The sequence below is a fragment of the Triticum urartu genome, chromosome 4A (assembly GCF_056163025.1).
Source record: "Triticum urartu cultivar PI428250 chromosome 4A, HENAU_Tu73, whole genome shotgun sequence".
Lineage (NCBI taxonomy): Eukaryota > Viridiplantae > Streptophyta > Magnoliopsida > Poales > Poaceae > Triticum > Triticum urartu.
In genome coordinates, this window is record NC_141876.1 from 467,630,142 (window position 1) to 467,654,236 (window position 24,095).

The 24,095-nt window shown below is 44.7% G+C and overlaps 1 protein-coding gene across 1 annotated transcript; it reads left to right on the forward strand.

Moving 5' to 3' along the window:
• Positions 1–15,608: 15,608 nt before the first annotated feature.
• On the forward strand, positions 15,609–17,732 carry LOC125552139 (uncharacterized). Its single transcript, XM_048715621.2, has 2 exons — positions 15,609–15,933; positions 16,159–17,732. The coding sequence occupies exons 1-2, from the start codon at positions 15,880–15,882 to the stop codon at positions 17,251–17,253; spliced, it is 1,149 nt and encodes a 382-aa protein (XP_048571578.2). The 5' UTR covers positions 15,609–15,879; the 3' UTR covers positions 17,254–17,732.
• The last annotated feature ends 6,363 nt before the right edge of the window (positions 17,733–24,095 follow it).

A 24,095-nucleotide genomic window follows, 5' to 3' on the forward strand; every position in this document is an offset into this window, starting at 1 on the left:
TCCAGATATAATGTTCATGCTTAACGCTCGCACCAAATAACAATTATTCAGGTCTAAAACTAATCCCGAAGGTAGATGTAGAGGTAGCATGCCGACGGCGATCACATCGACTTTGGAACCATTTCCCACGCGCATCGTCACCTCATCCTTAGCCAATCTTTTCTTAATCTGTAGCCCCTGTTTCGAGTTGCAAATATTAGCAACAGAACCAGTATCAAATACTCAGGCGCTACTGCGAGCATTAGTAAGGTACACATCAATAACATGTATATCAAATATACCTTTCAGTTTGCCATCCTTCTTATCCGCCAAATACTTGGGGCAGTTCCTCTTCCACTAACCAGTCCCTTTGCAGTAGAAGCACTCAGTCTCACGCTTAGGTCCAGACTTGGGCTTCTTCACTTGAGCAGCAACTTGTTTGCCGTTCTTCTTGAAGTTCCCCTTCTTCCCTTTGCCCTTCTTCTTGAAACTGGTGGTCTTATTGGCCATCAACACTTGATGCTCCTTCTTGATTTCTACCTCCGCAGCTTTTAGCATCACGAAGAGCTCGGGAATTGTCTTATCCATCCCTTGCATATTATAGTTCACCATGAAGTTTTTATAGCTTGGTGGTAGTGATTGAAGAACTCTGTCAATGACACGATCAACCGGAAGATTAACTCCCAGCTGAGTCAAGTGATTGTGGTACCCATACATTCTGAGTATATGTTCACTGATAGAACTATTCTCCTACATCTTGCAGCTATAGAACTTATTGGAGACTTCATATCTCTCAATCCGGGCATTTGCTTGAAATATTAGATTCAACTCCTGGAACATCTCATATGCTCCATGACGTTCAAAACGTCGTTGAAGTCCCGGTTCTAAGCTGTAAAGCATGGCACACTGAACTATTGAGTAGTCATCAGCTTTGCTCTGCCAGGTGTTCATAACATCTGGAGTTGCTCCCGCAGCGGGTTTGGCACCTAGCGCTGCTTCTAGGACGTAATTCTTCTGTGCAGCAATGAGGATAATCCTCAAGTTATGGACCCAGTCCGTGTAGTTGCTACCATCATCTGTCAACTTAGCTTTCTCTAGGTACGCATTAAAATTCAACGAAACAACAACACGGGCCATTTATCTACAAAAACATAGACATGAAAAAATACTATCAGGTACTAAGTTCATGATAAATTAAAGTTCAATTAATCATATTACTTAAGAACTCCCACTTAGATAGACATCCCTCTAGTCATCTAAATGATCACGTGATCCATATCAACTAAACCATGTCCGATCATCACGTGAGATGGAGTAGTTTTCAATGGTGAACATCACTATGTCGATCATATCTACTATAGGATTCACGCTCGACCTTTCGGTCTCAGTCTTCCGAGGCCATATCTGCATATGCTAGGCTCGTCAAGTTTAACCCGAGTATTCCGCTTGTGCAAAACTGGCTTGCACCCATTGTATGTGAACGTAGAGCTTATCACACCCGATCATCACGTGGTGTCTCGACACGATGAACTGTAGTAACGGTGCATACTCAGGGAGAACACTTATCCCTTGAAATTTAGTGAGAGATCATCTTATAATGCTACTGTCGTACTAAGCAAAATAAGATGCATAAAGGATAAACATCACATGCAATCAATATAAGTGATATGATATGGCCATCATCATCTTGTGCCTTTGATCTCCTTCTCCAAAGCCCTGTCATGATCACCATCGTCACCGGCTTGACACCTTGATCTCCATCGTAGCATCGTTGTCATCTCGCCAACTATCGCTACTGCTTAGTGATAAAGTAAAGCAATTACATGGCTATTGCATTTCATACAATAAAGCGACAACCATATGGCTCGTGCCAGTTGCCGATAACTGTGTTACAAAACATGATCATCTCATACAACAATTTATATAATCACGTCTTGACCATATCATATTACAACATGCCCTGCAAAAACAAGTTAGACGTCCTCTACTTTGTTGTTGCAAGTTTTACGTGGCTGCTACGGGGCTTAGCAAGAACCATTCTTACCAATGCATCAAAAACCACAATGCGGTATAGTGATTGCTTTTTGATCTTCAGAAATAACCTTGTTCATTGAATCCGATTTAATTAAAGTTGGAGAAACTGACACCCGCCAGCCACCTGTGTGCAAAGCACGTCGGTAGAACCCGTCTCATGAACACAGTCATGTAATGTCGGTCCGGGCCGCTTCATCCAACAATACCGCGAATCAACAACAACTAGTGACGACAAGCAATATGTATATACCCACGCCCACAACACCTTTGTGTTCTACTCATGCATATAACATCTACGCATAGACCTAGCTCTGATGCCACTGTTGGGGAACGCGGTATTTCTAAAATTTTCCTACGATCACACAAGATCTATCTAGGGATGCATAGCAACGAGAGGAAAGAGTGTGTCTATGTACCATCGTAGACCGAAAGCGGAAGCGTTAAGTAACGCGGTTGATGTAGTCGAACGTCTTCGCGATCCAATAGATCAAGTACCAAATGCATGACACCTCCGCGATCTACACATGTCCAGCTCGGTGATGTCCCTCGAACTCTAGATCCAGCTGAGGCCGAGGGAGAGTTTCATCAGCACAACGTCATGTTGACGGTGATGATGAAGTTACCGACGCAGGGCTTCTCCTAAGCTCTACGACAATACGACCGACGTGGAAATCTATGGAGGGGGGCACCACACACGGCTAAGAGATCAACTTGTGTATCTATGGGGTTCCCCCTCCCCCATATATAAAGGAGTGGAGGAGGGGAGGCCCGGCCTCCTATGGTGCACCCTAAGGGGGGATTCCTACTCCTAGTAGGAGTAGGTTTCCCCCCTTCCCTATTTGGAGTAGGAGAAGAAGGAAGAGAGAAAGCGAGGGAAGGAAAGGGGGCCTGGCCCCCTCCCAATTCGGATTGGGCTTGGGGGCGCGCGCCTCCCACTTGGCCGCCTCCTCTTCTCTCCCACCATGGCCCATTAAGGCCCATTAACTCCCTGGGGGGAGGGTTCCGGTAACCCCCGGTACTCCAGAAAATGCCCGAACCTATCCGAAACCTTTTCGGTGTCCAAACATAGCCTTCCAATATATCAATCTTTATGTCTCGACCATTTCGAGACTCCTTGTCATGTCCGTGATCACACCTAGGACTCTGAACTATCTTCGGTACATCAAATCACATAACGCATAATACATATCATCATCGAACGTTAAGCGTGCGGACCCCACGGGTTTGAGAACTATGTAGACATGACCGAGACTCATCTCTGGTCAATAACCAATATCGGAACTTGGATGCTCATATTGGTCCCTACATATTATATGAAGATCTTTATCGGTCAAAACGCATAACAACATACGTTTCTTCCCTTTGTCATCGGTATGTTACTTTCCCGGGATTCTATCATCGGTATCATCATACCTAGTTCAATCTCGTTACCGGCAAGTCTCTTTACTCGTTCCGTAATGCAACATCCCATAACTAACTCATTAGTCACATTTCTTGCAAGGCTTATAGTGATGTGCATTACCAAGAGGGCCTAGAGATACCTCTTTGACAATCGGAGTGACAAATCCTAATCTCGATCTATGCTAACTCAACAAACACCATCGGAGACACCTGTAGAGCATCTTTATAATCACCCAGTTACGTTGTGACGTTTTATAGCACACTAAGTGTTCCTCCGGTATTTGGGAGTTGCATAATCTCATAGTCATAGGAACACGTATAAGTTATGGAGAATGCAATAGCAATCAACTAAATGTTCATAGTGCTAAGCTAATGGATGGGTCAAGTCAATCACATCATTCTCTAATGATGTGATCCTGTTCATCAAATGACAACTCATATCTATGGTGGGAAACTTAACCATCTTTGATTAACGAGCTAGTCTAATAGAGGCATACTAGTGACACTCTGTTTGTCTATGTATTCACACATGTACTAAGTTTCCTGGTTAATACAATTTTAGCATGAATAATAAACATTTATCATGATATAAGGAAATATAAATAACAACTTTATTATTGCCTCTAGGGCATATTTCCTTCAGATCTGGTGTTTCTAGAACTTGCGGTGGCTGGAATTGATTTTTGTCGACTCCCCTAGGGTTTATGGAATATTGGGGTATTTAAAACTATAAAGAGGCTAGCCAACTCACCTCCACAAGGCTCCCTCGATTGGGGCTTCGTTGGCCGTCTGATCTGCATTCTATTGCGCTTGAGCCGTTGGATCTTCACAATAGTCAAATTCGATTTTCACTTCACGGTCATTTCCACTGGCCTATGACGGGTGGGCTCGTCTCGTGCTCTGGTTGGCTGGGTCAGTCGTCGCCGCGTGCAGACGGTTTACCAATCTGCTCCACGCTTCCGTAGCCAATCCGCCTCGTCCCACTCCCGCACCAGCCGTCACACAAACCCTACCACGGCCTCCGCCCTAGAACCCCCCCCCCCCAGCCAGGGAGGAGGCCAGGCTCGCCTCTGTTTTGCCCTGAGCAGCGGCAACGCCTATGCCTCCACCCCACCTTCTTTTCCATGCCTCTTCCTTGGCATGACAGGCAGATTTTGGGGATGGGGAGACCCCATGGTGAGCTTCCCCTTCGCTCCTGATCTCTTTTTCTACACACACATCTATGGATTTGTGATCTCTTTCTATGCACACACATATCTACAAGATTTGTGTAGCCTAAATGCCTCTGTACCATGTAAGCAGGCCCAACCTAATGCACACCATCTACCTGATAAATGGCTAAATGGTTTTTTGTTGCCATATAGACCATTTACTGGTGTGCAGGATCCCTTCTAATTGGTGCTCTATGTGTGCTTTTCTTTTGTTGCAGAATAATAATTCAAGTGGACGGCCGATGCGCCTTGTTGTTTAGCGGTATGATCTATGATGGTCGGCGAAAGTATGTTCTATATTGCAAGGTGATGGGCTGCTGATTTTTGTTGCCCACTTCTGCTAATTTCTATCAACTTCTACATAATCTGATATCTGTTGTGTAAGTAATGCACTAATTCAATTCATGACACCAAGTTGCAGCTGTACAAAGTGCAGACTTTAAAATAGTTTAGAACAGAACAATTAGATGCTTTTAGTTTCGAGTGCATGGATGCTTTGGTCAATGGTTCGAAATGCATTGCCCATATAGTTATGTTGACATGTTTGCTAGAGGGATCAGAATGGTCTCCGGGTGGTTCAAAACTAAAGGCAGCACAAAGGTATCACATTTGTAATATCATGCATATACAAGAGCTCATCAGTCTGGGGACCTAAATTTCTCCCCAACTTATCTCTTTTTGTTCAGTCCATAATTTCAGGTCTCCTATTGTTTCTGTTACCAAGGTTTGATCTTTATTTTCGTGTTGTGCAGATGATTGCCGCTGATGTCAAGCCTCTCGAGATCTGAGAGCCTCCTCCAACTTCCCCTCCCCACCAAGGATGACGTAGTAACCGCATGCAGAATTAACTACAACTTGAGTAGATGCACATTATTCACTTCATATTCCAATGGTTTTACTTCCACATCACAGGTTTGTTTATATTAAATCATAGAAATTCATGAGCTTGCTTGGTTACTATGGAGAAGGGCATTCTTTCAAGGAGCTGTAGGTTTTTTGAATATGCTCCCTATTGGACACTTTTTTTGGTATGTACAGGATTTGTTGAGAATGGGGGTGAGAAAATTGACCATCCAGTGGATTTATACGCATGATATGTTTAGTTTCAAGATAACTGCTTTATTCCTTGTTGTGTACTTTTTTAGAACATTATTCCTTTTTTTGTACTGATTGAATGATCTGCTCACACCATGCAGGTACTCAGACATAGTGAAAGCAAAGACCGAAAGGTTTCGATTTAGATGATTTGGAGGTGCCTTATCCATCTTTTTACCTCCAGGTAAAAATTAAGCAGATGTTTTATTGCTAAAGGACATGCTCTTACTATCTGAGATGGATGATGATGCGCGGTACAACCGAAAATTCAGAGTTGGGCTTTACACACTTCAGTGGGCAAGTGAATTCCCAGTTTTTCTTCTTTCCCCTGTTTTTGATAGAAAGACTATAGGGGAACCCCCTACAGTATAATTGGTGCAACAAACCCAACTTGCAAGTACCATGCCTTGAACCTGGGTGGGTGGGAAGGCATCAGCCCCTTCCCACCACTAGGCTATGCCTTAGTCTGCTTCTTCTTTCCCATGTTACTTCTCTATTGTACAAAGAACAATGAGTAGCATCACAACACGGGGGTGGAGACCTGAAGCGAAGCAGAGGGGCGGCGAACGAAGGAAATCAGAGTCGCGCTATTTCTATATCATAATTTCGCGCTCTTGTTTTTTTTACATATTTACAATCTTGTGTTCTGAATAATTCCTGTGGCTTGACAAGACAGAGTGGAGGATCAAGGAATGAAATCAGAACATTTTTCTATTTAAATATATCCAAAGGATGATAATTGGTCGTGTCAAGATGAGTGCATGAGAAGGATTGTGAAAAAGAAAGGTGAAAAGGGTTCTGAGTATTCTTTCCTCACTTTTCATGACATGAATATGTCCTTTAGTTCTTGTTATTCATATTAAAGAAAGCGAAAAGTAATAATTATGCATATTTTGAAAATTTGTGTTCTACAGTTCAATCAATGAGACCATAATTTAGTGGCGAAGCATATTAAACAGTACAGATGTTGCCCACACATGAGCGTCCATGGGGAAGCCCAGATCCATCATGTCACTTTGCGTGGAAAGCGGTTCAATTCTCTATTTTCCATGTATATAGAGTATCATGCTTCCACTATAGTGCTCATAGATCTTGTGTGTGTATCTTCGCAAGGATTTTTTTTACCGGAATAACATGTTAGGGCACGACTATTCTAAGTTTAACATGTTATGTATGCGGACGCACAGTAATAACAAAAGATATGGTTTAGTCATGCACATGACTACTAATCACAAAAAGAGTTAGGGACAAGTTTACTATTGTGATTTTCAGCAACCGGAATAGAAGCAGAGTTAACTAATGATTTTAAGCTACACTTTAGCCTTGTTCCGATAACTAGAGCTGCCATGATGTTGCTCTATTATAAGTGCCTTGCTTACACCAGTTGAAATAACGCATGGTTGTCTTTTCTTTTGTTTGCACTGTAGGCAATGTGTGGTAGAAGCTGTAACAATGTAGAGTCCTGTATATTTTTTAAATTCATAATTGGCAGTGTCAATTTGTCATGTGTGATGCGACATGAATCATAGTGAGCTTATTTCTTTGCACACTTGGTGTATCCTCTTAACATCTTCTATATAGGTCGTAGAATGGAAAGATCAGTATGGTGGTACTGTATTGAATCAATTACATAGGCTTGGAGCCTCCCTTGATTGGACCCATGAGATAAACTTCTTATTTTCCTTAGTTAAGAAAAATAGTGAAAACAATGTATTGTCTATAGTTCCAATTCCTAATGTGAACTTAATGTCAGCCTTGTGCGTCAGTGCTTTACAATGGACGAGAAAAGGTCAAAATCTGTAACTTAAGCTTTTGTCAGGTTGTATAAAGATGGCCTTATTTATAAGTTAGTATCCTCGCCTTTCGTTGTGCCTGTTAAGTAATTCTATGGTGCTTTACTTCTAAAAAATTATATTCTTCATCATGTCTTTGAATTGTCAGCCTATCATTTTTGTTTTTCTTGTGGATGTTTTGATCATTTGCTGGGATTATCGCCTTGTGAATTGGGATTGCATGCTTCTAACTGTGATTTCTGCCAGACAGTTTGGTCTTGCATGCATGACTAATGTCATTTTATTTGTTTGAATATGCTGTTTTATTAGGTTGATCATCTGGGTCTTAAAGAAGAAACTAAGCTAAATTAAGGTTCCTGGTTACAGCACGCACAATTTGGTGTCCTGATATCCTTTGTGTATCCTCTTGAAGGAGGATTGGGTGAGATTGTTGTTGCGACAAGAATTGGTAGGGTGATACAACAATAGATTTCATCCAAGGAATAACCAATTTAAATGTTCTATTTCTTTGATGTTTAATCATTTCTCTTACCGTCGCTGCATCAAAACAATTGTATTTTCACCCTAAAAACAATTGTATTTTCGTTGATGGCTGCTTGGGATCATTTTTGAGAATGAGATGTCGGATAAACTACTCTGAAATGTTTGGTTTCCTTCAAACAATTTATTAGCTAACTAATTTTTGCTGTTGTTGCACATGGTACAATTTTACTCTGTTGTTGCTAAACTTTTATTAAGTTCTTACCGTATTTATTTGCTCAAACACAGTTACTAAAAAAATGCAAATATTTTAAACTGCCATTTGGCACAACAGGTCATGTTATACAAATTTTTTTGGCGCAACGGGTTATACAAATATAATTTTTTTTCAACTTGGATCTTGCAGTGTGATAGACAATATATCATGGTTATCGAATATGTCCTTGCAAAATGAAACTATTTTCATCGACAACATGTCTTTAGCGGGTCTCTGCGCCATTTGGCGCAAAGAGTCAACTAGTTTATAGAGTAAAGAGGCGGTCCGGGGGATATGGGAGGTGGGCACAACCCACCAGGGTGCGCCCAGGCCTCGAGGCATGCCCTGGTGGGTTGTGCTCCCCTCGGAGCACCCCCAGGCGCTTCTTCGGCCCATTGGATGTCTTCTGGTCCCCAAAAAAATCCACAAAACGTTTCACTGCGTTTGGACTCCGTTTGATATTGATTACCCGCGATGTAAAAAAACATGCAAAAAATAGCAACTGGCACTTGGCACTATGTCAATAGGTTAGTACCAAAAATGTTATAAAATGATTATAGAACATCCAAGAATGATAATATAACAGCATGGAACGATAAAAAATTACAGATACGCAGGAGACGTATCATGCGGCTCAATGACGTCTCCTCCTTCTTGATCCAGCAAGTGGGAGAGGAGAAGTAGATGGGATCATAACCAACACAAAGGCGTGGTGGAGATGGTGGTGGTGGAGCACCCATAGCACTTCGCTATGCGTCGCCAGGATGTGGCGGTGGAACTATGGAGTAACGGGAGAGAGAGGGGCACCAAGGGCTTGGTGTCTCCTCTTGGGGCGGCCACTCCCCTCTATATATAGGTCGAGGGGGCGTGGGAAACAGCCCCTCCAAGCTCTAGGGCGCAGCTAAGGGGGAGAGGACTTGGACTCCAAGACCAATCCTATTCCTACTAGGACTCCTTCCCTTTTTGCCTTCCCTAGCCACATGGGCTTTTGAGGACTTGGTGCGCCTAGCCCAATAAGGCCAGTGTGCCTCCCCGCAGCCCATGATAGCCCTTGGGTCATGGTGGACCCACTTGTGGACTTTCGGACCCCTCCGGAATCCTTCGGAACCTTCTGGAAGCTTCCCAGTACAATACCGAAAAAACTGCACCTTTTTCTGAAACCCAAAATATGACTTCCCATATATAAATCTTTACCTATAGACCATTTCAAGACTCCTCGTGATGTCCGGGATCTCATCCGGGACTCCGAACAACATTTGGTTACCACTCATCAAATATCCCAATATTACTCTAGCGTGAACGAACATTAAGCGTGCAACCCTATGTGTTTGGGAATTATGTAGTCATGACCGAGACACCTCTGTGGTCAATAACCAATAGCGGGACCTGGATGCCCATATTGATTCCTACATATTCCATGAATATCTTTTATCGGTTGACCCTTTATGACAACATACGTAATTTCCTTTGTCTGTCGATATGTTACTTGCCTGAGATTCGATCGTCGGTATCTTCATACCTAGTTCAATCTCGTTAATTACCAGCAAGTCTATTTACTTGTTCTGTAATACATCATCTCATAACTAACTCCTTAGTCACTTTGCTTGCAAGCTTCTTGTGAAGTGTATTACCGAGAGGGCCTAGAGATACCTCTCCGATACACGGAGTGACAAATCCTAATCTCGATCTATGCCAACTGAACAAACACCTTCAGAGATACCTGTAGAGCATATTTATGATCACCTAGTTACGTTGTGACATTTGATAGCACACAAGGTATTCCTCCGGTATCCGGGAGTTGCATAATCTCATAGTCGAAGGAATATGTATTTGACATTAAGAAAGCAATAGCAATAAACTGAACTATCAAATGCTAAGCTTACGGATGGGTCTTGTCCATCACATCATTCTCCTAATGATGTGATCCCCTTATCAAATGACAACTCATGTCTATGGTTAGAAAACCTTAACCTTCTTTGATCAACGAGCTAGTCTAGTAGAGGCTCACTAGGGACACGGTATTTGTTTATGTATCCACACATGTATTTAAGTTTTCGGCCAATACAGTTCTAGCATGAATAATAAACCTTTATCATGATTTAGGAAATATAATAATAACCATTTTATTATTGCCTCTGGGGCATATTTCCATCACAACCCTCTCTCTCCAGGGCAGTCTACCTGCCCGGCCGTGCCTCGTAATTATCTCGCGGGTGCTTTCCGGGCCCGCCTGACTTTCACCTCAACTCATGGGTATCCTCGTGGTCAATCCGACTCGCAACAGACTGTCGGGTAATCAGGTCCACCTCTACTGGGGTGGTAATGTCTGTCCCTTCAGTCCTGTAGTAACAGTAACTCCCGCGGGTACCCCTCGGGGCCGACCCGTCCTTAACAATGGTCTCAAGTAAAGTCCAGGTAACCATGTGTCCATAACATCAAGGGGGAAAACCCAAGGAATCACCCTCAATGGATTCCACTCGATGTAATTGTTAAGGTGAACTTAGGAGGAATCACCCTCGAGGTTCAGGTGTTGCACGACAGACTCGTACCGGGAGTGGTGAAGGAGGAACCACCCTCGATGACCATGACCAAATAGCTACACTACAGAGTTATCATTAGGAGTGCGCTACGAGGTATCACCCTCAGCACTCCATAGTAGCTTTGCAAAGCCGAGCAACTAAGGGGGCAATGTGATGTGTCGGGCTCTGGTCGTCGATCACGTCGATCGAGTCATCGGTCAACAAGCCTAGGCAACTGGGACAAGGTGAGGGGTCACTGATGGATCACTACCAACCTATACTAAGAAGTTTAGGATAAGCAGGTAAGGTACAATGAGTAGGTTACAAAAGCAGGCTATGCATCATAATAGGAGCAATCAAGTACAATAGAACATCTAATGCAAGCATGAGAGAGGATGGAATGAGCGATATCGGAATAATCAAGGGGGGTTTGCTTACCTGGAAGCTCTGTTGAAAAGGAAGAAGAGTCGTCGTCGACGCAGTCGATCATAGAGGTAGCATCGGTCTCGGGGTCTACCGGAGAGAAGAGGGGGAAGAAACAGTAAATACAAGCACACAGAGTAATAGAAAGCATAACATGGCAATATGCGGTGCTAGGGGTCTCCTAACGCGGTGCTACACGATACTGGCGAAGGGGGATAACGTCTGGGAATGTTTTCCTAAAGTTTGCAGTTTCTGGACTGATGAAACAGAGGGGGATGGTTCCATGTTCGCTATGCTAGAGGCGTGTCGTAGACGAACAGACTGCGTATTCGGATTCTTCCCGTCTTTCTGAGCAACTTTCATGTAGAAAACATTTTCATCCGAGTTATGGATATTTTTCTACTATTTTCCAAAGTTTTAAAAGATTTATGCAATTATTTTTAATTAAAAAATGGACTTATTGTGATAGCATGACATCATCATGATGTCAACGGGTGGTCGTGGTGTGGCCGGAATCAAGCGGGTCGGCGGCATGCAGCGGCGGTGGCGCACGGCAGCAAGCAGCGCGAGGGGGAGCGAGGCGAGGCGGGGCGTGTGGGGCATGGACGCGAGCTGCCATGGAGAGAGGCTGCATCGGACGCGCAGAGGGTTGCGCGCAGGGGCGCGAGGCCGTGGCCAGCGAGTGGCCTGAGGCGGGGACAAGCGTGGCTAGGGTGGGGTGCGCCGAGCGCGCGTGGCCGCGCGGCGGACGACGTGGCAGGGCATGGGGCGGCGGGCGCGCACTGGTCTCAAAAGCAGGCAGCAGTGGCTGTCACGGGGCAGGCGCCGGGGGGGCTGCGGGCACGGCTGACGGCTGCGGGGATGACGAGCAGCAGTAGGGGTAGGAGGCAGCAGCGGCAACCGGAGAGGGGGAAGACATCAGCGGCAGGAGCATGAGCTGCAACGGCAGGCGCGGGGCATCGGCATCATGCTTGATAACCCACAAATATAGGGGATCAATTGTAGCCTCTTTTGATAAGTAAGAGTGCCGAACCCAACGAGGAGCTAAAGGTAGAACAAATATTCCCTCAAGTTTTATCGACCACCGATACAACTCTAGGCACGCTTGACGTTCGCTTTACCTAGAACAAGTATAAAACTAGAAGTACTTTGTAGGTGCAACATGATAGGTTTGCAAGATAATAAAGAGCGCGTAAATAGAAACTAGGGGCTCTTTTAGGTAAAGAAGCAATAAAGTTAGTATAGCGAGTATGGAAAAGTGGTGGTAGGAGTTGCGAAATTGTCCCTAAGCAACTGACTACGTTACTAAACCGATAGCAAGTTTTATGTGGGAGAGGCCAATGCTAGCATATCATCCCTGACTTGGAATTCTATGCACTTATGATTGGAACTATTAGCAAGCATCCGCAACTACTAACGTTCATTAAGGTAAAACCCAACCATAGCATTAAGATATATTGGTCCCCCTTCAACCCCGTATGCATCAATTTCTATGCTAGGTTGAAGATTTTGTCACTCTTGCCCTTCAATACATAGTCCTATCAACATACAACTAGCCCTATGGTGTGATCCACGTGCGTGCTCAGATGATGGGCACCAAAGGACAACAACATAACCACAAGCAATTAAACCAGTCATAGCAATTCACCAATTGCCGATAGGACAACGAAAATCTACTCAGACATCATAGGATGGCAACACATCATTGCATAATAATATGAAGCATAAAGCACCATGTTCAAGTAGAGGGTACAACGGGTTGCGGGAGAGCGGACCGCTGTAGATAGATGGGGGAAGGTGATGAAGATGTTGGTGAAGATGACAGAGGTGTTGGTGTAGATCGCCGTCACACGATGATGGCCCCGGCGGCGTTTCGGCACCACTGGGAGAGAGGGGGAGAGAGTTCCCCTTCTTCTTCCTTGACCTTCTCCCTAGATGGAAGAAGGGTTTACCCCCGTTCCATGGCTTCCATGGCGGCAGAGGGGCGAGAGCCCCTCCGAGATTGAATCTGTCTCTCTGTCTCTCTTTGTTTCTGCGTTCCAGATTCTGGCCTTTCACCGTTTCTTATATTTCCGAAGATCCGTAACTCCGATTGGGCTGAAATTTTAACACGATTTGTATCCGGATATTGGCTTTCTTGCGGCGAAAGAAGGGCACCAACTGCCTTACGGGGTGGCCACGAGGGTCAGGGGCGCGCCCACCCCCTGGGGCGCGCCCCCCTGCCTCGTAGCCCCCTCGGCCATCGTCTCGCGTTGATTCTTCTTCCCAAAAATCACATATATTCCAAAAAAAATCTCTATAAATTTTTATCCTGTTTGGACTCCGTTTGATATGGATTTTCTGCGAAACAAAAAACATGCAACAAACAGGAACTGGCACTAGGCACTGAATCAATATGTTAGTCCCAAAAATAGTATAAAAAATTGCCAAAAGTATATGAAAGTTGTATAATATTGGCTTGGAATAATAAAATATTATAGATACAACGGAGACGTATCGGTGCTTCGGGGAAATGGAAGAGGGGGAAGCGAGGGAAGCTCACGGGCGTTGACGAGAAGGCCCGGGGACAAGGCAGAATGACAAGGGCGACGGAGAGGACGACGACGAAGGCGGGGGTCGCATCGACTGCTCGGCGAGGGGGCAGATCTAAGGAAGGGAAGGGAGGCCAAGAGGGCGAGGGGAGCGAGTTGGCAGAGTGGGAGCAAGGGGTCGAGGCGCTATCCCCTCCCCTGGCATCGCCAGCGAGGTGGCGTGGTGACGACCGTGGGTGCGGTCGCTTGTACAGGGAAAGCGGACGGGGAGGGAGGTAGGTGGGCTAGTTGGGCCGATTCGATGGCAAGGCCCGGGGGCAGGAGGGATCCTTTCTCCTTTTCCCTTTTTTCATTTTTGTTATTGTTTTCCCATTTTAATTTCTATATATTTTTGTTTAGATAAAATCCAAAACTAGCTTCTAAATTAGCATTACTATTTATACCTCTGCCACAAAAAGTTTGGTACTCCAAATAGAATAGTGAAATTTTATAAACTAGAAAAGGCATTTAATTAATTGTGAAAGCCACTGTTTTAATTACTTTTTAGCACTTATACATTTTAAAAATATTGGTTTCTCCACCATTACTACTTATGATTTATATGCCACATTTAGAACATTTTAGTTTTGACATTTGAAAACTTTTATAGTTTGACTCGATTTTAAATTTGAATTTGAACGAGGATTGAGTCAACGTGAGTTTATCAACAGTAACCGTAGTGACATGACATCATTAGTAGAGGATTACGGTAGCTTAATTATCCAGACGTCATAGAAGAAACATGAATTAGATAAAAGTGGATGGATCGAAGTGACCAAATTGAATTAGTAGGAAGATATGATGTTGGGACGACACACAAGTGTCGAGGCAATGGCTATCAATTCCAATTTGCATTGGGGTGCATATACGGAGGTTGTTGTACCCTCGGAAGTCAAATCACTCAAAGTGTTTGCTAATCCGTGTTTTTTTCACAACCTCTTCATTGCTATTGTATGAAAATCTGTATATTGATGTATAAATATAGTATAAATATAAAGAAAATCAAATATGCAGGAATAGTAGTGGCACAGGGCAACACCCTACGCTACGGCTATTTAGCACTAGCGTGGATCCTACCCCACACTACTGCTAGTACAAGTAGTAGTAGGGCACTCTGAGAAATTTTAGGCTAGTAATAGTAGTAACATAGCGCGCTCCAAGAAATTTTTGCTTATGTGACGAGTAGTTAATGAGAAGTGCTAACATAATATGTTGAACATAGCGCTTCCCAAGACAAAATGAGTCTATAAATTATTAAATAAAGTCATCTATGCCACCATTACTATGTTACTCCCTCTGTTTATTTTTACTCCGCATATAAGATTTGGTCAAAGTCAAACTGCACAAAGTTTGACCAAATCTATATAAAAAATATAAACATCTACAATACTAAAATTATATAGTATGAACATACGTTTCATTGTGCATCTGATAATATTAATTTTCATGTTGTGAATGTTTATATTTTTTAATATAAAATTAGTCAAACTCTATAAAACTTGACTTTGATCAAACCTTATATACGGATTAAAAAGAAACGGAGGGAGTACTTTGCACTATATAAATAGTAATTTAAACTAGTATCATATATATTGCACTAGTACAAGTTACTCCCCACTATGACCAGCCTAACCATTTCATACCAATCTCCACAATGCTGGAAGAGTATTAATCTTTATTTTTCGGGGGAAAAGGGGTATTAACCTTAAACGTTAAGGCAACTTTAATCTCTCTCTCTCAAACATTCTTGCCAGCCCCACAAAGCAAAAACTAGAAATGTAAAGCTACCATACGCACAAAAGGAGAAGATAAATACATGCTTTTCCCCGCCCTTTCTCTTTCCTAGCTTCTCTCTCCTCCCCCTCCTCCTTTCTCTCTCTCTCATTGCTGTCTTCTCTCTTGTGACTGCTGGATGTGATTCTCCACCACCTGCTAGCTAGGTAGAGGACTCCACCACCTCGCCCTTCCTTCTCCCCTGATTGTTTCCTTTTCTTTGCAAACACAAATCCTCAACAAGCAAAAGTGCAAATTCTAGAGAAAAGATCTGAATTCAGCAGCAAAAAAGCTGGAGTTAAGGGAGAGAGAGAGGAAATATATCCACCACACTAACTGGCTTCCATGGTGTTCCCTCCAGCGGCTGCATACCTAGATCCGCCTAATTGGAATAACCAGGTACTACATGATCCTCCCTCTCCCTGTCCTTCAATTCTCGCTCGTTGTAGAGCACTCCAGCTGCGATCCGTCCATCCATAGCCAGCTTCTTCATGGAAAGAGAATTTGGCAAAATTAAAGTAGCTTAGCATGAAGATATATATTCTCCTCTTGAATATTCACAGACAATTCTCTCCTCCTTTCTTCTCCTGATCTATAACATGTTTACGTGTGCGTACTTAACAGCAAGGTCAGCAGCAGAGGGCGACGGGCGGTGGCGGAGTAGGCGATGCACAGCATATGCCAGTGGATCCGACGGCGGGTACGGCGGCGGGGACGCCCGAGGTCGGTGGGTTGCCGAGAAGCTCAGCGGCCAATGAAGCCGCGGCCGGGCAGCAGGCGAGGCCAAATTCCATGACGGAGCGCGCGCGGATGGCGCGGGTGCCGCAGCCGGAGCCGGCGCTCAAGTGCCCGCGGTGCGACTCCACCAACACCAAGTTCTGCTACTACAACAACTACTCCCTCTCGCAGCCCCGCCACTTCTGCAAGGCATGCCGCCGCTACTGGACGCGCGGGGGCGCCCTCCGGTCCGTCCCCGTGGGGGGTGGGTGCCGCCGAAACAAGCGCTCGTCCAAGTCATCCGCCGGCGCCGCGTCCTCCTCCAAGCCATCTTCTTCTTCGGCCAGGCAGCTGCCCGGTGGCGCGTCATCTATGCCATCAACCGCGGCGTCCACCACCTTGGGGTGCGACGGTGCATCCATCCCTCCGGGTCTCAGCTCCATGTCGCACCACCTGCCGTTCATGGGCGCGATGCATCCGCCGGGGGCCAACCTAGGGCTAGCCTTTTCCGCCGGCCTCCCGCAGCTCGCCATGCAGCAGCACCACCACCACATGGACGGCGTGGATCAGTTCCCTCTGGCCAGCGGCGGGGGCGCCACCTTTGGCGCGTCACTGGAGCAGTGGCGGGTGCAGCAGCAGCAGCAGCAGTTCCCGTTCTTGGAACTTCCACCGGCGCCGCCCATGTACCAACTGGGGCTGCAAGCTAATCGGGCAGCAGGGAGCAGCGCAGCGGCACCGGCACCGTCGCCGGCGATGTTCACGTTAGGGCAGTCTAGTGCAAGCACAGCGAGGAGCGACGAAGGGTCAATGAAGCAGGCGGACAGCAAAGGGCAAGAGATGACCTTGCAGAGGCAGTTCGTGATGGAGGCTCTACGCCAAGGGGATGGCGTCTGGGGTGGCAACGCCAGCGACAATAACGGCAATGGCAGTGGCAGCTGGACCATGAACATCCCCGGATTCCATTCCTCGTCGGGCGGTGGCGACGGCGGCGGCCTGTTGTAGTATACACCGCAGTTTCTTGGACAATCGGCCGGCATGGCTAGAAGAGATGCACATGCATGGCTTGAGCAGGAGAGTGCTAAATTAAAGAAGGGGTTCAAGCTTTAATTCTTCATCTGGTACTAGTACTGTAGAAGCGCTGCTAGCTCATGATGGTCTAAGGTAGGGGATTCAAGTTAAAGTTGCTCCTTGCATTGGTTAGTAACACTTTTGCACCCATTTGGTCTGCCAGGGTAGTAGTACGTGTCCATTGTGTTATTTACCTTTAAAAACCTTTTCACACTTACATATGGAGGGATATACTTAAATGATGGGTATATATGGTCATACTAGTACGTACGTTTTTTTCCATTTACTTGGGGATTGGAGATTGGTTAATTATTAGATTGTGCTCAGTGCAAACTTGCATGAAATGAATGTATGATTGATTTGTTTTCAGTGAACTTGTATGTATATATATTCCATCTGTACTAGTTTCATCAGTGTATTCCGATGTTCCTCTCTTTGTAGAGTTTTGACTGATCACGTCACACTAGCTAGAACTAGTGCATCAACTCTTAATTGCATGCATGCATTTTATTTTTGGTTTCCTAGTCCTAGACTCTTCCTTTGCTCTTATGGTAAACTATTACCATAATCCATGAAGTTAAGTATTAATTTTATAGTTGCCTGCTTATCAGAATCGACCAATATTACAATTCTCATATTCCCCGGTTCCAAATCTCTAAATATGGGTCCTATTTGTAAATCAGCATGTAAAAATGCCTAGCCAAACTCTACTCATATTAGTCTGTTAATTACATTGATTATTATGGTGTGTGCCTTTGTGATGGTTGCTGCTATATATTTGCAACAAATTCTGAATTAGTCACCATATATTATGTCTCACATATTATTGAGACATACAATTTAACTCAAGTGATGGTTAGATGTCTATGAAATTTATATGTGGTGGGAACTTAACTAGCACATGAACATGTCCGTATACGTAATAATAGTAAAGGTAATCTATATATCTGCTATCTGTTAATTACAGTTATGAAATTATGCAAATCATATATGATACATTAAATATGTATGAGTATGAAGTATTATCTATGTGTATGCCGATTATTATTTAGAGCAACACATATTTAAGAGTCCTGCAATTGGGTAGTCTGGCATGCCCACCTTAATTTCCTTACAAATAAAATGCATAGGAAGGAGTTCCACCATTGTTCTTATTTCTACAAATCCCATTTGCCCTTGTTTAATTTGATTAAGCTACTTTGGACTTCCAACCATTGGAGATCTCCTACACTTCTGAAAGGGCATGCTTGTTTCTCCTATTAAGCACCGTGCATCCATCTAAATCTCTATATCTCTATATCTATACCAATGTGAAAAAAACAAAAGGGGCAGATCCAACAAATCTAGGCAATCAAACCACGTCGATCCAGTGACCTAATGGCGAACGCTCAACTCGTGTAGCATGCAATTAGCATCATATTAAATATCAAGATCTACACTATACACATAATTAACGTGTAACTGATATCCCCTCAATATATAGGTTTTAGCTCACATTTAGTGATCTCACGTAACACCCTAAACTATCACATCTCAGAGTAAATTACCACTTGGAAGGTTTCTGGAATGAAAAAATCATGCCAAGAAAAGATTCACAAAATATCAGCAACATTTCAGTTAGAGGATGAAATCTATGTGTAAAACATTATGATTCTTTTTGCACAGATCTGAATGGTCATATTATTAGACAAAACTCCATGTGCCCATAAATTTATTAAACTATGATAATTTATAGAACCATTTTTTTGCTTAAACAAAACTGGCCAGGTGTAACGTGCTTGGGATACGATAATTTAGTGGTCAAGTGATCCTGGAGGCTTTAGAAAAGAGTTAGCCAAATTATTATTCCATCCGATCCAAATTAGTAAAATTTAGTACAACTTTATACTAAATCAGCGGCAATTAAGTGGATCGGAGGAAGTAGTTTATTCATGGGGAAAAGTGCTTTTTTCTTTATTTTTTCATGAAAGTTTTCCTAGGACTTGTTGTGAGAAGTGTTTTGAGCCACTTTGATGGTTACTATGGGCAAAATGAGGGGTGTTTAGATGAAGGGTCTTTTTATAATTTTGATACTCAATTTAACCAAAATGATGGTAAGGCAAACGTTCAAGTACTGGTCTTAGGAGGAAATATTCACCCGCCGCCCGATGTTCATGTAGCTAGTGCTCAACGATGTCTGAACAAGTACTACGGGTTGCCATGTGGCTTAGATGTATGATGGACTGGGAATCACCTTGACACCGAGAGCAGTGGACGGCCATATGTGTAAGGTGCAAGAGGATGAAGGACTGATAGAGAGGCCCGGAAAGGGAGAGCCAATGGAAGAGCCAAGCCATGGAGAGAAGGGATGCTTAGTTGGGGGGGGGGGGGGGGGGGGGGAGAACAAAACTCCTCAAAATGTGATGAGTTTTTTCACCTATCCTTCCCGACTAAACTTAACTCCCAATAGTGCTTAACTCCTCAAATGAAAAAATAGAGTGTTACAGAGATTTGAGGGAATGGATGGTGATGCTCTAGATCTAAACGCTTATAAACATATGTATGCCTCGCTATAATTCCCCATCCAAAGTCCAAAGACATTCTAAACGGCTGGCAAATGCCTGTCAAGAACGACATAAGCGTTATGATCAATTATATGTGGATGGGGTGAACCAATCTATGGTCTGATGGTTAGGAGGACAGTGGTATCTCTAGCCCACCAGAGTTCAAGTCTGAGACTTAGACACTGGTGCTCGCATTTTTCTGAATTTATTTCAAGCCTTCCGGCGATGTGCGTTCAGTGAGAGAAGACGTTCCCATTGACTACGAAGGCATCTATGATGACTTCATCAATCTTAAGATGATGTGCCGACTCAGTCTCTCGCGGGTGCTCACAGGGGTAGGATGTACGTGCGTGCGTTCATAGGGATGAGCGTACATGCATATGTATAAGCGTCTGCATCTGTACTGTGTTAGAAAATAGAGTATCTACCCTTCGTCCGTGCGTTCAAAGGGTAGTATTCGGACTGAAATGTTTCCCTTCATCGGAATACTACCCTTTGACAGAATATGCATAAAAAGTCGTGCTATCTTGCATATGTACATGAATGCGACCTTTTTATCAGTTTTGCAGTGGAGTGCCACTGTACAGATGATGTAACCTCTCAGGTCACACAATTCAGAAGTGTCGACGGCCGTAACGCCATGATTAGGTCATGATTGGAAATGATGGGTTTTCCTCATTGGATCAAGCTCGTCAACAATATGCACATCCTATCATAAATAGCCAAGCGCGAAACTCTCTACGTACGTGGCGCAGTTATAGCATTTCTGCCCATATATATTCCCCGAAAACACTACCGCCAAGTGCCAATACACATAATTTTGAGGGCCACTTGCCAGTTGTCCATAGCCAGCAGCAGTGCCTTAAAAACTGCCCTATTTTTCTCTCACGGAAGAGCACGAGCAATGCCCTTTATTTGGGGGTGCGCAGCCTCTGGCCATTCTCATCTTAACTGCGATAGGTTTGCTCATCTGAAGCCTAGCTTGTGTCTGCTCTTTGGAGCACACACGGTACCACTCGGTGAAAGCTCAGCCTGCGTGGTGTGTGGTGTGGTGTGTGTGGCTATAGCTAGCTAAGAAGGAAGAGTCTAGCAGCAGGCCGGTGACATGCCGCTGCGCCCCAACCTTTCGATAGGCCAGAAGCGCTGTTTGGCTTTGCGGGAAAGAATAGCTTTTGACCATCCTGCTGCACTGCACACACCACGTTCATGCCATATGTTGTGTCTCCGTCCATGCATGCTAGCCTAGGGTAGATGCTTTTCTTCTGCTTCACTTCACGAATCAGATGATCGATCTAATCGATCTAAATGTGCAGCTGCAGGTGTAGGTTCATGGCAGCAGACAGAATCGTAGGTAATAGCAACAGGTCCCAGTTCGCTCCTCCCAGTCTTTATGGCTTTCAATACAAGGTTGTTGCCTGCGGAACATCGATCATGTTCACAGTTGCTGCTGCATGCCGGTCGGCTTGACAGTTTCTTTCACGGGACAGGGCATGCACACGCACGGCACGTATAGTAGAAGGGATCAACGGCGCGCGGCCGTCGATTTCTCTCTTCGTCCTTTGCTTGCCTCTCTCGATCAGCCGCTAATCAGCTCGATGCATGCATCATCTCTCTCGATTTGATCGATCGCTGCATGCACGCATGGGCATCTCGACTGATGGATTCGGCACACGCGTGCCGTCAAGTATCGAGGCTTCGCTTCATCTTTTTTCTCGATCACTGCTGGCGCAGAGCAAAAGCCGCCATCAGTTCGAGCTTTCGCGGGCAGCCATGGACCATGCAAGCACAGGCGAGCGCATGCACCAACGACAAAGATCGAGGCATGTAGCTAGCTCGACGGCGGATTCGGGGGCAGGGAAGAAAGCCAGATACTCTCCTGCAAGCCGTGACACTGTTAACCGACCGATCACGCGATCCGACGGTCCAGCCGGTAGCGTCGAAGGGACGATATGGTATGCGTGTACTCGATCGCCCGGGCCGGGTCAGAGCAATAATGTAAAAGTGTACTGAGCTGCTGCTGTAGATCCTGCGTGCTTATTTATTCTGATCCGCGTTTTTTTTCTCATTGCGCTTTTCCTCGATTATTTATACCTCTGGGCACACCCCCACCCCACGTAATTTGGTTCCTTGGCCTGGCCCGGCCCGGCACTGTGTCACTAGTATAAGCTGGGGCTTTCGTACTCGCAAGCATACAGTGTATGTACTGTGGCTCAGATTGAAGATAGGACACATAAATACATGAACTACCGAACTTTTCAGTCGGCTTAAACATTTCAGTCGGCCGGCAATAAAGTTTCATTAAATCAACTTTACAAGTCATAGCTATTCTAAAGTTAGTGTGGCAAACTTCATAGCGATTCATCATCTTATTTTGACGTTGGTGTGGCAAAATGTTGCATGTTGCTTTTAATCTTCCACCCCAACTAGTATGGCGAATATGTACGGTAACTGGCTGAGGGGTCTTCCCCCCAAGCTTAAGGTGCAAATATATGATGATTTTTATGCTTCAGTATGGACATTATGGAACTGCCGTAATGACCTTGTTTTTGACAAATTCAAATTTCTAATTTTTTTTAGGTCTTCTACAGATCCACCAGCTTAATTTGTACATGTTCTACCCTACCTAAGAGCATCGAAGAACTTTGAGTGCAACAGACTAAAGACGGTTGCATGGGATTTTTTCAGCTGCACTGGATGGCGATCCAATAACTGGATATGTGATTAAATCATGTTATCTTGTTAGGGTTTGGTTGTTCCGAGTTGTGTGCTCTTTTATCTGCTACATGTACACGCCCGTTCGTATGACATTGTGGAGATTTAACCCTCTGAGCTAAGTAAACATAGTTGTGCGCATCCACTGTTCAAGATATCTTCCGATATTCCGATAAATCGGCCGATTTATCGCTTACCGTTGTCTGACCGATATGATAAATGGGCCGATAAATCAGCCGATATGGCGATAAATTGGCCGATATGCCGATAAATCAGCCGATATGGCGATAAATTGGCCGATATGCCGATAAAGTGGCCGATTTACCTCTTATCATGGGTCGACCGATAAGTTACCGATAAGCGATAGTTGTGTGAGTTGCTTTGGGATTTCCCCGAATAGGAGAGGATGATGCAGTACAGTAGAGATAAATATTCCCCTCAGGTAAGAACCAAGGTTATCAATTGTCAGGACCCCGATTCTAAGTCACATCGATCTAGCCGGTAACACCTCATATCACTTTGCGGCCTCACGCACGGTCCCCACGGGTGTCGCCTTACCATGGCCCAGGACCGTTTGCGCCTTTTGGCTCACGTATATGATAGTGTCGCTAGCATCCATATGACAAAGAATCCGGGCTGACATGGCTAGTCATGAACCCAAAGCGGCACTAATCTATGGGGACAGGCATACATGAATCACATCGAGCATGTCGGCCATCAGCGAGTGAATCCAGGCTGTAGCACTGGGCTAACAGGACTCCGGGGAACCCGGACTGTAGCAGGCTAGGCAGGACTCCGGATGTCACCGCGTGACATTTCCCCGAAGGGACAGACATAGGAACGAAGTGAAATACATGCCGTCCAGTCAAGTGTCCTGAGCAGTAGTGCTGGGCTAGCAGGACTCCGGTGAACCGGGTTGTAGCGGACTACTATGGCTCAAGGAGCACTAGACTACATTTCCCCATAAGAGAGGCTGCCAAGGATAAACAACTAGATTGTCGGATCCCACACACACCAAGCATTTCAATCATATACACAATATGCTCGATATGTGCAAATACAACATGGCATCACAACAAAACTCTACAACTCAAGTACTTTATTTAAAGGCTCCGGAGAGCCATACATAACATGTTCATACAGGTAGGGGTCACATGACCTGACACTCAAGTCATACAAGCATACAAGCACATGCGGAAGCAAATAGTCTGAGTACAGGCACTAGAAAGAAAGAAGGCTTGACGAAGCCTGACTATCTACATAGGGCCCTCCATGGCCAGAATCACCACCTAGGTGGCAAGTTACTCATCGACGTCAAGGTCTACATAAAACCCATCGGAGGTGGCGGTGTTGTCGTCTGAAAACAGTAATTTAAGCAACATGAGTACAAAGGTACTCAGCAAGTCTTACAACAGAACCTACTATACATGCTCATTCTCAAGAAGGTGGCGGAGTTATTGCAGCAAGCCAGCTTTGACTCTTGGCTAAGCTATCCTACGAGACACCACTAGTAAAATAGTT

What these genes read in the sequence shown, in the direction of transcription:
- LOC125552139 (XM_048715621.2), top strand. Translation starts at nt 15,880, where the DNA reads ATGGTGTTCCCTCCAGCGGCTGCATACCTAGATCCGCCTAATTGGAAT. An exon ending in CGCCTAATTGGAATAACCAG is followed by an intron (nt 15,934 to 16,158) that starts GTACTACATGAT and finishes CGTACTTAACAG; the next exon opens with CAAGGTCAGCAGCAGAGGGC.